At 48.8% G+C, this 15,682-nt stretch overlaps 1 protein-coding gene across 1 annotated transcript in view; it reads right to left on the bottom strand.

Annotated features, from left to right (window-relative positions):
- Window positions 1–285: 285 nt before the first annotated feature.
- Window positions 286–15,682, bottom strand: part of LOC107113996 (tripartite motif-containing protein 7-like) — a 17,145-nt gene continuing 1,748 nt past the window's right edge. The window contains 8 exon segments of the mRNA XM_015415414.1: window positions 286–850; window positions 853–978; window positions 4,576–4,608; window positions 6,198–6,316; window positions 9,281–9,303; window positions 11,216–11,446; window positions 12,850–12,945; window positions 14,549–14,713. Of these exon segments, the coding sequence (XP_015270900.1) occupies window positions 462–850; window positions 853–978; window positions 4,576–4,608; window positions 6,198–6,316; window positions 9,281–9,303; window positions 11,216–11,446; window positions 12,850–12,945; window positions 14,549–14,713 (1,182 nt within the window). The 3' untranslated portion in view covers window positions 286–461.

Below are 15,682 nucleotides of genomic sequence, written 5' to 3'. Positions count from 1 at the left end.
GAGCTGCTCACCCCTCGCTGCTCTGCCCCCCCTCCCTGCTTGCCGCTCAACTTTCAAATGGCGGTGGCGGCGGCAGCGCTCGCAGAGCGTTCCTACGCATGCGCAGGGGACGCTGTGTGAGTTTCGGGGGGATTTAAATCCCCCCGATTTTTTTTCAGGGATTTAGGATTTTTGTGCACACGTGGGGACCGCCCCACGTGTGCACAAACCTCTCCCTCCCCCCCAGGTGGCCCCGGAGCGCGGATTTAGATATCCACACAGACGGGGCCACTTGGGTACTAGATATATAGATAGAAAGAGGGGGAAAAGGAATGTTGGGCAATGGAGGGGGAAAAATGTCTCAATTTTACTCAAGTCAGTTTTGATGGCTCGGAGGCCCAGAGAGGCCTTTACAGGACTCAAAGGGGGGGGGGCCTTGAGAAATAATATTTTTTTGATGGTCCTGGCATGAAGAAAAGGTCCTAAGAAGAGATTTTGAGGTGGCCTTTTGAATGCACCCGAAAGAAAGGCAGGAGGGTCTCTCCAGGGAAGGAGGCTCCAGAGAACTCGTAGAGAAGGGCTGCTCGGTCAGCGTCGAAAAAGGCCACTCGCCCCCCAGCATAATTCAGGCACACTCGGATCCTCTTCGGCTCACCACTCAGGGTCAGGCAAGGGTTATGGTATTTTTTGGCAGCCCTGTACGTCCCTGACCACTTCCCCACAGCCCAGATCCCTTCCTCAGGAGTAATGGTGATGCCTCCCTTCCTTCTCACAGACTTTCTGGCCACCCCCACAAGCCATTTTTCCTCTCTTCCCACAAGGACTTCCCAGAAATGGCGGCCTCCTGTGAATCCCTCACGGCCCAGCACAGCACCAAATGGTCAAATCTCTCAGGCTTGTTGGGCAGGGCTTGAGCTATTTCTCCTAGTCTCACGCTTTCCCGACCCTCAGACAGGATGAGTTCAGGATGGGCCGTGTCTGGATCCAGAGTCACATTTGCTGTTGGGGGGAAATGAGAAGAGAAACGGCATCAGCTGGGGGATTTCACCCTCTGGCCTGTCCTGTTTCCTTCTCCTGCCAGTCATGGCCTCCCTCCCACCTCTGCCACCCTCTCCTTGGTCAACAGGCTCTCCTGCCTTCTCCCGCCCTATTAAAAGGCAGAAACAAAACACTGAATGAGCAATAATGATATAACTTCCAGTTAAAATTATAAATTATTCTTTAGTTCTATTTAGTGTACTTTTTGCAGTACTGTAGATGCATTCCATAGACTAAATAATATAATCAATGCAGTTAATTTACAGTTTCGTTACAGCCAATTTCCCTTAGAATATCATCTGGAATGGAAACTTGCAGCTGAGCAGACAAAGCTTCAGACGTTGTACAGAAATGAATCAGCGCTAAATGCTCATAGACATACAACTATCAAAGTCAATTCTTAGGCAAGGAAGACTTCTGGTTTTCGGTGCGGCAGTTGCAGACCAGCTCCGGGAGTCGTCCCATGAAGCTGTGCTGGATTGCCAAAGAGGAGCCCAAGCAGGGGGCTTGCTGCCAGACTCTTCGTGAGTGGCAGCAAACGGATTGAGTCCAGGATCGCCCTGAAGCCCAAACCCAAGCAAGAGCATCTGTGATCTCCACAGCAGCGGAGCCATGACTACCGGGGCAAGGGAAGACTGCAGACCTCACATTAAACTTCAAAAATCCTTAGCACCGTGAGTTCTCTAAAAAGCACTGAGATCAGAAGAGATTTAAACCTAGATTGGCCCTTTAAACAGGGGGGGAAATGGATGAGTGAAGGGATTTCTCCCCCCCCCTTTCTTAAGCAGCTTGGAAAAGAAGCACACAACTCGTTATTTTACATACTTGTAAGGGCAAAAAAGAAATGGTTGATGTCTGGATTTAACAGTTTACTGAGAGATTTTGACTCTTCAAGTCGTATTTTGAAGTTCTGAGACATTGTAGATTATAATATTGGATTATTTGGATTGCTCTTCACTTTTTAACCCCCCCTTTGGAATTATAATTTGGATTAATTTGTATTTTTATGAAGACATTTTATTGGATTACGGCCTATTTTAATTTTCCATTTGGAATATAAACTAAAGAACAAAAGACAAAGATCTTATATTGTTTGAAATGAAAGAAGAAAAGAAGAAAAAAGTTGTTTAGAAACTGCCTGGAATTCACTTTCACTTTCCAAACATCACTTCCGCATAAGATGTTTTAAAACTGGAATTGTTATGTCTTTATATGTTGTTCTTATCAAAGCACAGTCTGTTCAAAGTGTAATGTAAACTGTTGATAACTGTCCTTGTGTTTATACTGATTTGGAGGGTCAGTTTTCGAAAATAAGCGAGTCTCTGGTTTTAACATAGTAACTACTGTAAAACATACATTTAAAGGTATTGATTGGGAAAGTGTTGTGGGCAATTAAGGCCGAGTTCAGACTGGCAGTTTGGTCCAGGAGCAAAACATTTCAGGAGCGTTTCAGGAGCGGATTAAAGGGGCGGGTTCACACAGCCACATGTGTCACGCGTCCCCCAGCCATACTCAAGCCGTCTTGTGCCGCTTCCCTCCCGAGTTTAAAAAGTACCAGGTGAAAGTGGTAGCAAACCGTGTGTAGAGCGGGTTGATTCCCTGACATGTGAACGTGAGCGCTGCAAGGCGGGAACACCCGCAGTCATTGATAATAGGCACTGGCTGTTTCCGCGGCAGGCACCCATGTGCCCATGCGCATAGGCGCATGCAGCGGAGCACATAAACAGCTGCTAACAGACTGCCAGGGGTGGGCCAACAGTGCAAACGCTCCCTTGTGCTTCCTCCATGGTATCCTCCCGCTTCATTTGCTGCAGTGTGAACGGGAACACCACGACCAAGCCGTTCCAGGTCTGTTCCGGGTCTCATTTGCCACGACTCCCTAGCGCTTCAAATTGCCAGTCTGAAATCAGCCTAAGAGAGTCTTTGGTTTTATTATAGTAATTATTGTACAATATTAGGCTGTGTGACTTAAACCAGCCTCTGTTCTATCTCCTGGTGAAGCTAGATCTGTGACTGCCAATTTGGCAAAGATCTCAGCAAAGGACTTACAAATCTTAATACAAGAAGCAGTTAACAGCAGCTGTCAATGCTATGCAAGTTCAGTTAGATTCACTATAACAATAAATGACACAGCAGATGATAGAAGTTCAAAAACAGCTTAAAGAAAACAGACAAGAAATGTCCACTTTGCCTAATGCAGTAAACCAGATGGAAGAGAAAAATGAAAAGATCCAATTTAAGGTAGATAAAGTGGAATCTAAGCAAAATTCTATGGAAGAGAGCATATATTTTAAGGTTCCAGAATATACCAGAGAAGCAAAATGAAAATTTGAAATTTATATCAGCCCACTTTTGGAAAACGCCATCTGTACTGATTGCACTTTATGTGTATATTTTGGTTAGGATTTTATTGTGATGTATTTATACTGTATTTATTGTATTTTAGCCCATGTATGCCGCCTTGAGGGAGCTGCGGTGGCTCAAGTGGTTAAGATGCTGAACTGCAGGCTGTGGAAGGTCAGTAGTTCAGCAGTTCAAGACCCGGGTGCCGCAAGACAGGGTGAGCTCCTGTCTCTAGTTCCAGCTCCTGCCAACCTAGCAGTTCGAAAGCAAGAAATTGCAAGTAGATAAATAGGTACCACTTCGGTGGGAAGGTAACAGCGTTCCGTGCGCCTTGGTGTTTAGTCATGCCGGCCACATGACCACGGAAACGTCTTCGGACAGCGCTGGCTCTTCGGCTTTGAAACGGAGATGAGCACCGCAACCCTAGAGTCGGATTAGACTGGCTTTCGAGCAAGGGAACCTTTACCTTTACCTATGCCGCCTTGAGCCTGCATGACAGGCAGGGTGGGATATAAATCTAAAGTAATAAATAAATAATAAATAATATAAAGTGTAACAACAACAGGGCTTCTGCAAATTGTCATGGGCAATGTTGACTGTGCCGGGCTCCTGGCCGAGTAGGCAGCACCGCCGGAGCACCAGCCCCTCTGACTCCTCCAGTGTTGACAGCTTGCTGCTGCCAGCGCCCAAGCCAGTAACCCCTGCACCTGGTCCTGCAGCAGCCGATGAGGCACAGGTACAAATGGAAAGTCTGCCTGATTCACCTCCGTGGGTGGCTCGGCTGAGGGAGCTGCTCCGCAGGGACTTAGCAACCCACCGCCAAGACGCACGCTGGCAGGGAAGGCGGGTGCCGAGCCCCGAGTACTGACAGGAGCGGCGGCGCCACTAAGGGAAGCACTGCCGGAGGCCTGCATAGCTCCCGCTCGGGACTGGGCTCTCTGTGGCCAGCAACCCTTCCCCCATCATTTCAATATGGTGGCAGATGGGGTCAAAGGAGGCAGTTAGTCCCCTCAGAGGCCACCTTCTCTGCCCCTTTACAGACCTCCTCAGAACAAGAAGGAACTGGCTGAGGCAGGGAGGGGGAGGTTTTGAAGAACAAAACAAGAGCTTCCAGTGATGTCATCTCTAGAAAAACACCAAGTAGTGAAACAGAATATGTAAGGTGACGCTTTTTTGTTTAAAAAGAAATTGATTGGTGTATGAAGAAAAATGTACCTTTCTGCAGGTGAAGTCCAGAATCCAGAGTGTCTGAGGAAGCAAAGGAACAGAAAGTGAGCAACAGACCCTTGTGCTTATCACAAATCTTGTGAGAAAAATATCCATTAATAAAACTATATTTTCTCTCGGGCAGGGCAGGCAGCATGGTATTTTCTCTCGGGCAGGGCAGGCAGCATGGTATAGCCCAATCCCGTCAGATCTCAGAAGCTAAACTGGGTCCGTACTTGGATGGGAGAGCAAAGAAGATGCTGCAGAGGAAGGCAGTGGGCAAACCATATTTCTTTCTCACTTGCCTCAAAGAGCTCTTCCTGGGGTCACCATAGATCAGTTGTGACGATGGCACGTATCTACGTACTTCTTCTGAGTTACAGCTAAAGTAGATTCCAAGCTACTTCTTGGAAAAACTTTATTCATGTGCAAATATTCAAATTTGTTTTCATGTGCCACTTTGAGTTCCTTGAGATCCACTTCGTAGAACGTATGCTAAGGATTATGGCCCAAGGATCCAATCAAGCCAAATTTAGGACATTTCTAAACAGAGGTCCCACAGCGCCATTCTAAGCAGAGTTACACCCTTCTAAGATCACGGGTTTCAATGGACTTAAAAGAGCGTAACTGTGCTTAGGACAGCACTATCAGCCCCCTTGAGACCATCTTGTGGGCTCAGCTGGGACATATTCATGCAAACACACATACACATTGCAAAGAGAACTGGGTCAAGGTGTCCCTGAAAGGGATTGGGTGGGTGTCTCTACTAAATGTGGATTCCCTGGAGGGCAGTTTCCTCCCCCTCCCAATCATTTTAGGTGCTTGTTTGACCCCCTACCTCACAATTTGCCCTTGCATGGCCACAGTAATGACTAGAGATCAGCAACAGAGAATAATTTTGAGAAATCCATGTAATACAATTCTGAGCTAAAGCTACAGAATTCTGATCAGAAAACTTCACCAGGGGAACTAAAATGGCCTTGTGAATTGGTACATAAATTCCCCACATTCCTGGGTCTGCTAATGATATAAGCAGCCTGGAGCAGACTAAAGCACACCTGGCCCACTCTAATGCCTTTCTTTGGCCCCGTTCACGTAGAGAAGTTGCCACGCTGAAGACACGGATGATAGGCAGATTTTTCGGGCGTGATCACACAGCAACATCTGGGAAGTGTAGTGCACCCGTGGCTTGTTGCCAAAGATGCGGAGTAAAAAACCACCACATACGATGTACTAGTTTCCGGAAAACACGGGGCAAGGGCAGGCATCTGATCGAGTTTCCGCTTGAATCCCATGGCATCCGGTGCCCGGCCATGTCCCGTTGCACACTGGATGGTTGGTTTTTTTGTAAGTCTCCACAGGATGCGCACAATCATGTGCATGCCCAAACATCAGTGAGGGGGGAAAATCCCATTTGCCACGGAAGCGGCGCCTAGCGATTGCTGGTGTGATCATGCCACGCCGCTTCTTTGCCATGCTGCAAGATAGCCGTGTGATCGGCACCTAACGACCTAACCACGGGACCTTGACAGGACATGTGATCGGGCTGCCGTGCATTACTTTACTTCAGGGCAAACGGACACGCTCCCCCCCGCGCGAAGTCCGGCCTGTGTGACCATGACCTTCATTACCTTTTAATTGCTTCTTGATGGCCTCCAAAAGGAGATTTAAATCCGAGAAGTCCCAGATATGCCACTTCAGTGCAAGAGGAAAAGCCGCTGGATTCTCAGACAACCCCCTTTCTTCATACCTGGAGAAAAATCATGTAAAGGTGCCATCCATCCAATTCAGAATCCCCCCCCCCCGGGTGGGTCAGAGAAACAGAAAACAGAACAGGTAGAAACTATAGAGAAAGTCTAGAGACACAGCACAGAAAGATTTGGGGGGGGGGCTCTTTGGAGAGGAACATCCACCTCACTGTAGCTCCTACTTTGTTAAGAGCTGGGCCTGGGTTCCACTCAGCCACATAGTGGCTGCAAGCTATGCTCCCTCTAAGCTGTGGAGCCTTGTGAGCAAAAATTCTACTTTGTGAGCTGCTGGCATTAAAGTTGTGAGTGAGCAATTTGGCTACTGCATACATTAGTTTGCTCTGGAGCCCTCCTTCCTGAGCTAAGAGGAAAATGTGTGAGCCGGAGGCTAAAAAACTGTGAGCCAGCTTCACACTAACTCGGCTTAGAGGGAACACTGGCTGCAAGGAATGGCTGCCACAACAAGATAAAACCCTTGTGGGCTCAGATTGCCACCATGTTAGGGGGAGCTCCTGCTCCCCTCCCAGCTTGTTTCGCATCCTGAAATAGCACTGGGGAGGTCTATCTGCCCATTTTTGCTGCTCCTTGTGGACTATTTTGGGCAAAAACAGGGAAACTCCCTGCCCCAGCACTGTCTTGGCATGAAACAACGACTGAGGGAAAGGGAAGGCAGGAGCCTGTCCTCTCCCACAGCAGCAGCTGAGGCCTAAACAGGGTCTGCTTTTTTAAAAAACACTACCCATTCCCTGTGGCTGCCCTACTGAGCCCAGGCAAACCTCTTAAAAAACCAAACATCTAGTTCGGCCCCAAGAACAGCCACCCCACATCCCCTGCTCCTATCTGTCTTGCAAATGTCTGTGTAAAGAAAAAGAAAGCTGGTGAGAGTTCTGGACTAGGACTGCAGGACCCTGGTTCAATCCCACTCTCGGCAAGCAGCTCCCTGGGTGACCTAAGACTAGTTTCTCTCTTCCTCTCATAAAGGGTTCTCCTGAGGAGAAAATGGAGGAGGGCGGATTTAGGTACATCACCCTGACGTCTTTTCCTCCCTCTCCCATAGAACTAGAACTGAGGTGTTATGTCTTAAGTGAATAAAGCAATATTTAGCTTAAGCGTAAATTCATTGTCAGGCAAGGCAGGGTATAAATACAAATAATAAATAAAATAAAACAAAACAGTGTTTGAATTGAAGAACTAACCAATCACAGAAGCCTATGTTTTCGGCGGGAACCTCTTTCATAGGTTCCAAGCCCTTTAATTCTATTGGTTGTTATCTGTTTGTTGGGTGTGGTTTACCCCTGTTCAAATCGTATATAAGTCAGCCTGGTTCTATGCAATCTTGTCTTGCGTTGTTATGAGCTGAATAAAAGAAATCACTTGTTTAAGAGCTGCCTCGATCTCAGTTCATAATATGAGGGGTACCCAGTGAAGTTGTTGAGAATTGACTGCAGGCTGAGGTAGTGATGGCCACCAGCACAGAGAGCTTTCAAAGGGGATTAGACAGATTCATGAAGGAGGGGGTCTGTCAACAGCTACTAGACACGGGGACTGAAGGGAGTCCCCATATCCAGAGGCAGCAAACCTCTGAGCACCAGGGCTAGCAGGCAGAAGCAGGGGAGGGCCTCAGCCTCTGTGCTCAGTTTGATTGGCCCTCCAGGACAACTGGGTGGCCACTGCATGAAAGAGGATGCTGGCCTAGGTGGAGCATTGGCCTAATCCAGCAGGCTTTTCTTAGGTTCTTAAGAGTGTGGCGGATACATGAAGGAAGAAAACACGCCACGTGACTTCACTGTACCCAGATACGCCCCTATTTATCTCCCGTTTAATCATTTGCCACTTGTGGGGGGAGGGGCCTAGACATTTGAGCCCAATAATGTCACATGACAATTCTTCATCTAGATCTGTCTGCGGAGAGGTATAGGTTAAGTACAACGTTTCTGATCAACAGCCGTGTACTCCCCATAATGGGTTGTTCTGCTTGAGAACACTTGCTTTCGGACGCTCTGCTGTTATACTGGGGCTGCCAATATGGTGCAGGAGCAACATGGGTTCCGGATACTGGGCTTCCTCCCCCCCCCAGTTGCCATGGCAGCCATTCTTTGCTGGGGGGAGGGGCTTTTCTTAAATGGCACCTGACATAATGCCAAGATGCTGATGGGGGGGGGGAGTCAAAAAAGCATCCTGGTAGCATTTAGGGGGCATCCCCACTTCCCCAGAGCACTGAATGTAGGCCAAGGTGCCAGTGTGGGAACAGCCAAAGTGTCATCTGAACAGGAACAGCACATTTTGGTGTCATGCTGTGACAGGAACACTGATGTAAACATGGCATACAGTCCAACTCCTGCTTCCCTGTGTGTTGTCTCACCCTACATTCCTTAACACGTGGAACGCATGAGATTGCACTGGGCGGTCACCACAGTGCTCAATCAGTAAAATGCCACCGTAGCCAGCCCCAATGCCAACCAAGGCATTATTTGGACCAAGTAAAGTTTGCCACCTGCCATTTTGTGGAATGAATGCAGCTGAGGAGACCTGAACTCTGTATTTCCTGGGGTATTTTGTAAAAATGTTGCTTTGACAGAAGCTGCCACCGCAGCACGAGGATCTTCAGGGTGTGACTGAAGGTAAGTTGGCCGCATCTCCTGTGGCTGTGCCCACCACACACCACGTCAGGATTTCAAAGGCGGCCTGCCGCCTCAGAAAGATAGGGGAGACCCTTGTTCTAGAAAGGCACAGCTAGGTGTCAGCCCAGACCCACCCACACACACATACCAAATCCTATTTCAGCACACAATTGCCCGTTGATCAGGCTCTGTGCATAAGCTGTTTGCCATTACAGACAGATGGAGATCTATGCTCTTAGTTACCCCTGATTTGGCCCCGAGTCAAGATCCCAAAGGACCACATTCTCCACAGGCTACCCAGTCCAATCCCAGCATTAAGAAGGTTAATGTTAAAGGTCCACTTACCTTTGCAAGATGCTTCTGGCATCCTAAAGAAAAAAGGCACAGAGAGAGAGAGAGAGAAAAGAGAGGCCTCAGTGCCTGCTAACAGACCACACCAGGAGGACCCCTCAAACCCTGGAAGATTCTGCACTCGGCCCTTTTGCTTCTGTCTAGCTTGCAGACTTCACTCAAGGACTGGGGTAGATCTTCATAAAGTGGGAGAAAACCTCTGTGAGGTTAATACCAGTAAACAAAAGGGAGCCATTACAGAGCAGAGCTGGGTGATCTGCTTTGACAACTCCACAGTGGTGACTTTCACAAAGGGATTTTCCCTCACATGGAAGGCAGGAAGCCCTTAGATTAGGGTGTGTACCCTTGCGGCCACCTGCAGATGCAGAGGCACTCCTAGCAATGTCCCTTGCCTCAGCCCTGTGTCACTGTGATTTCCCTTCTTTTCACTGGAGGGCATTTCCCAGGCTTAAAAATAAAATGTAGCTTTTACTAGCATTGGAACAACATACTGATCCCCAGCTTTCATTTTTTAAACAAGAAAGTCCTTACTGTTGCAGAGTTATAACTGGAAATGTGCAGTGTTGCAGGATAATAAATTCCCCTGGAGTCCTAAGGGGCAATGGAACCCCCAGTACCCTTTTTCCAAGTTCAAGTTTGGTAGGAGACCACTGACTTGCATCCAGACCCCAGAGGTGGAAAAAAGGAACAGTCTCCAATACTGACAGTTCTTTTACTTCATTCAGCTAAATACTAAGATAACCAGAATGCTCAGAGTGTATGTAAAACAGTGTACATGTACTGATCAATAATAAAGAGGTCTCTCGGATGCCAAAATGGAGGGCCCAACTGGCCATCAGAAAAGGCAACCCCCAGCCCCTCCAATTTGCACCTTTTATACCCTTTAGTTTCCAAGGTAGGTGTCACAAAAAATATCATACCAGTAACAAAACGCAGACCCTTCCCACTAACAGCATCATAAACAATGTGGGTTATCGGGACAGATCAAGTGTCATTTAGATAGCACCAGAGGCAGGCCTGACCTCAAGACATAACAGTTTATTCTTGGAGATGGTGCACTCTGTCTTGGAGAATACACATCATGTGGAGAGGGTACAGTTCAGCCAGTTACAGGGTGTTCCTGAGACACAGGCAAAGCTGAACTGCAATGCATTCTGGGGCAGAAACAGAATCCATCTTGTAATGATTCCATGTTTTGGTGTGTGTGTTCCTTTAAATGTTTAGTTTGAATGCAGTACTATGAGAAGAGTGCTAGAGGGTAACAAGTGTGATTTGATTGGCTGCTAACTGAGAGTGTGGGAGGAGGGGTGTCTGAGAGGATTCTGTGTGTGTGTCTATGAGGAGATTCTGTGATATGAGAGCGATAAGTATGGAAGAGTTTTGAAGAGAGAACATAGTGATGGGCTGACAGCAGCAAGCACAGCGGTGCCAGGAAGTGGTGTGTGGATGCCATTCCTGTACCCATTTGTTGTTGCTGTTGTTTGTCTGCATGCGTTTTTCTGCACGCATCCACAAGCAGCCAGTATAAGTGACTTTCCCTGCCCCCACAGATATCTTAAAAGGTGCTGTGAAAAATCTTGCAAGTGACACGTGTTCCTGGGTTTTGAAAGATCTATCAATGAACCTGGCTTTACTTGCATGTTTGTTGGTTGAGACGCAAACACAGTTTGGCTTCTGAGATGGAAGCCGGGCAGTCTCAGTCTATCAGGTAGGGGAAGGGGGCTGTTGTGGGGGGGGGAGTTTCGCAGGGCCACCGGGATTGTCCAGACTGCCCCTAGCTGTAAAGATGTAAAGGGGCAGAGGGAAAAGCGGCCCACGTACTGAGGTGAAAACTTGCTAGGAACATAAACTGGGCTTGTTTGCTTTTCTGCTAAGCCAAAGAGGCACAGAGAGGACTTGGAGCCCGGGCTGTTCCTGCCACCCCCTCACCTGCAGGAGATCTCCGGCCGACTGCTGACACTTCTCCTCCATCTCCCGGATGAGGCTGTCCAGAGAGGAGAGCGACTCAGAGAGTTCGGCCAGGTGCCAGTCCCTTTTCTTTGCCACCTCCTTCTCCACCTCTTCCACCTGGGCCAGCAAAAGTCTCTCTTGTTCCTCCAGAAATTTGTGCAGTTCCCTGAACTTGGCTACCGTCTCTTGCTTCTCTCCTGTGGTTTGCTTCTGAAATGGACAAAGAAGAAAAGGAGGCCAGTGTCAGGAGCACAGCTAGTCTCTGCAGGGGGAAAAGACACTTGAGGAGGCCCCTATCCTAGAAACACCTCTGGGGGGCCAAAGAGCTCAGAAGCCCCTTCCCCTCACTTGGTCTCCCACTCTAAACTGTAGCTTCCCTGCCTGCATTCTGGGCAAGAATAAATTGTGTGTGTGTGTGTGTGGGAAATTTACACACTACTGAGTATCCCAAGTCCCCCCCCCCCCAGAACCATCAATGGCTGAATCCCCCTTGGCTCAATTCGACATCGTTGGGGTACCAAAGCATTTCAGGGAGGGGGGCAAAGATTTCTCCTGGGCTGCTTGTTGGCGCATTCACACAGACGGGGCCTGGACACAGATCTCCTTCTGCCTAGGATTCACCCCACAGTAGAGAGTGCCTTGGAAAGTCAACTGATTCCGCCCCAAACAAAAACACCTGAGAACAAAACACAACAAATAAAAAGATTCTAGATCTGGTGAACAACCAGGGGCAGACTGCCCACTAGGGCACCCTCAGTGATCGCCTAGGGTGCCAGAGGGCGGGGAGTGCCAGGGGCACAAGAGTGTGCAGTTCCGCACCATCCCCAGCCAGCCCCACTACCCAGGTCCGCTTAGAACTGTTAAGTCTACCATAGAGCTGCCTTGGGGGGCCTGGTCTGTTGAATACGGACCACCTGTACATAGATCTCCCAGAGAGGGATGACAGCCTCCAGGTGGGGCCTGGGGATCCCCCAGAATTACAGCTCACCTCTAGACTACTGAGATATGTTCTCCTGGAGAAAACAGGTGCTTTGGAGGGTGAAGTCTGTGGCACTGCGCCAGTCCTGGATCAACCATTAAGTAAAACAAGCCCATGCTTCAGGCACCCCCTAGCTGTCATGCCCTTAACTCTTTCACTGCCACACTCGACTTCAATTTAGTACTAAACAAATAATATTTTTTAAAAACAAATAATATTTTATATTTTTAATATAGTTGTGTGGGTCTGGCCTGGGAAATGGCTTGGAAGAAAAATGAATTTTTAATCTCATCTGAATTTAGTTCACCTTCAGCACTTACTGAGTCTTAACATCTTGTCAGTTAAGACATGGGAGGGCCGAGGGGCAGCATTGTTGGGCTGTGCGGAGGTCATCAGCTGGCCTTAATCCGGCCCTGCATTGAACCAGGCCCCACTGAGGTCCCTGCCCTCCCCAGGCTCCATCCCTCAATCTCCAGGAGTTTCCCAGCCTGAATCTGGCAACCCTGCCCCCCCATCCCCTCATGGTTGGTTAGGGGAGACCTGGAAACCCCACCTCCAAACTGAAGGGGGGGCTGGTGGGTTGACTTTTCTGCTGTTTGGGCTCTGTTCACTCCCCAGGCACAGGGACACTCACGAGCAGGTCTTGGCTTTCCTTCTCCACATCTTTTTTATGCACCACGATTCTCTCTCTCTCCTTCTTCAGAATCGCCAGACAGTCGCGGAACTGATCCTGCGGGGGGGGGGGTGTCCAAAATGGAAATGTGTTACTTTTTAAAGGTTTTCCCCGTGCTCTCCCTCCTGCCCAAACACATGCACACTCACTCCTAACCACAGGCTGGATTTCTCACACTGAAAAAAATTATTTGTAGTCAATATATCACTATTTTGTGTTAACACTCCAGCAATATATCCAGTACCACCAACTGTAAAAAGAAATGGCAAAAAGCCCAGTGACAGGGGAAGTGGAAATCAGTACATTCCACACTTCTTCAAAAACCTCTTTTGATACGATATTTAAAGAATTATCCAAAGCAGGTTTGGGAAAAAACTGCAGAAGAGCCACAGAAAACGGGGAAGGTGAGTGGGGAAACCACAGTGTCGTGCCAAACTTAAATCCCCTGCAATCTCAGAGGGGGCTCTGCGGCAAGAATTCTGGGCAGAAGCAACCACAGTTGTGAGAAGGAGGGGGGAGGAGGATTCCTTGTAGTGCCACAGTGCAGTGGGAGGGCCGTGGCTCAGTGGCAGAGCACTTGCTTCGCTAGCAGAAGATCCCAGGTTCAGTCTCCCGGCATCTCCACTTGAAACGAAGAGGTATCAGTTGATGTGACAGGTCTCCACCTGAATCTCTGGAGAGCCACTGCTAGTCAGAGTGCACCTGGAGAGACCAAGGCAGAATAAGGCAGCTTCATGTGTGGCTCTCCCACCCCCCCAATACTGTTATTCTGATTTAAACTGCTACTTCACACCTACAGTTTACGAGGGAGGGAACACATACAGGTACCAAACCTGCACACGTTCTCCCCCAGATCCAAGGCAAACAGCAACTCCAGGACAACAACTGAAATCGGGAAAGCGGTTGGGGGGGGGGGAGGAATTAAAAGTGGGAGTCAGGCAGCTGCCCCTTCTACCTCACCCACACAATCGGCTGACTGGATGTCCCCCCCCCTTTGAGTTCTCTCTCTCCTCTTCACCCCCTCCCACTTTGTAATCCCTTCCTTGGCAATGGGTGATTGCATCATCCCTGGGTTCTACTACTATCAGTACAGCAATTTAACCTGATTTGCAATCATACATCATAAATATTTACAAAATCTATATGCAAGTTACAGTGAGTCGTGATATAGCTCATAAAGGCGCACCAAGTCAGCAGCTTCATGCGTAGCTCTCCCTCTTCCCAATACTGTTCTTCTCATTTAAAATGCTACCAACCTCACAGCTATGCTGTGCAAGCGGGGGACACACACAGACAGGTACCAAACCTGCACACATTCTCCCACAGCCCCAAGGCAAACAGGAAAAGTAGTGTGTTGGGAGGGGGGGATTAAAACTGGGAGTCAGGTGGCTGCCCCCTCCTAGCTCAGCCACACAGTCAGCTAACCAGATGTCAACACAGCCGGAGAGGAAGCGAGCATCTCCCCATCTCACCCCATGCTGGCCTCAGCAGGGGGTGCAGGAAGCAATGCCCCAAGGGAGACGCCAAGCCAGGAGGGAGGCAGCAAAGAGGTGTTGCCACTCCCCCATTTGGACCCAGAGGCAGGGGTGGAAAACAAAGGGAATTTCCCTGCAAAGAGACAAAAGAGACCCCACCAAACTCCACCTGCTGGATCTCCTACCTTGTACTCTTGGGAGGCCTCCTCCAGAGGAAGAGTTTCATGATTTCTGTGCTCCTTAGATCGGTCACAGACCACACAGATGAGGGCTTCGTCGTCCTTGCAGAAGAGCTTCAGGGGCTCCTGGTGCTTCTGGCAAACTCCCCCTTTTCCGGCTGCCACCACTGCCTGATGCCCCCCAAAAGAAAAAGGATTCATTTTATTTTTTCTCTCCTCTAGAACTGTATTTCTCCTTGTAATGACTAAATATAATTAAGAGTCTCGTTCTGTTAAAAAATAACACACACAAGCAGGATGTAACCAAGTGTAACCCTATGGGTATGGCTTTCAGTTGGAGTTTGGGGAAGGGAAAGGTCTTTTGTCCGTGTGAGGGAGCCGGAGAAAAAGGTACTGAGGACAAAGAGAGTTCTGAGGAGAAAAGGGAGAGAGAAGCCATCTGAGTCCCTGAGAAGACAGGGAAGCCCAAGAAGGAGCCTCTGGAGATCTGAAGCCACACCAAGAGCCCCAAGAGCCCCACCACCACCACCACCACCGAGGGCCAGTCAAGCTGCAGCAGCAAAGACTGAGGGGGAGAGACCTGCAGACGGCCTCGGACACACACAGCAGAAGACTCTCATCACCACCTCCTTGGTTACCCCTTTAAGTTATGTTGCCTAGGAGTTTACTATACAAGAACTGTGCTTAGAACAGAAGAGAAGCCAACGTTGGGTCAGGCCAATGGCCCATCCAGTCCAACACTCTGTCGCACAGTGGCCAAAAATACCAGGTGCCCTCAGGAGGTCCAGCAGTGGGGCCAGGACACTAGAAGCCCTCCCAGTGTTGCCCCCCCCCAAGCACCAAGAATACAAAGCATCCCTTGCCCCAGACCGAGAGTTCCTATCTATACCTGGTGGCTAATAGCCACTGATAGATCTTTGCTTGTAGCCGCTGCCACCTCCTGTGACAGTGAATTCCACGTGTTAATCACTCTTCGGGTGAAGAAGTGATTGGCTTGATTTCTCCACTCCTCCACTTTGGATTAAACCCTACTTGTATCCTAATTTCTACTTGTAAAAGGTTATCAGCGATTGTAGGGTCTGGGAGTTAATGTCAAATTTCCCCTTTTTTACTTACTGGCCATTTCCCCCCCCCCCCCCC

Source organism: Gekko japonicus, unplaced genomic scaffold (assembly GCF_001447785.1).
Source record: "Gekko japonicus isolate JY-2015 unplaced genomic scaffold, Gekko_japonicus_V1.1 scaffold1234, whole genome shotgun sequence".
NCBI classification, from domain to species: Eukaryota; Metazoa; Chordata; class Lepidosauria; order Squamata; family Gekkonidae; genus Gekko; species Gekko japonicus.
This window is presented reverse-complemented; position numbering and strand designations above follow the sequence as displayed.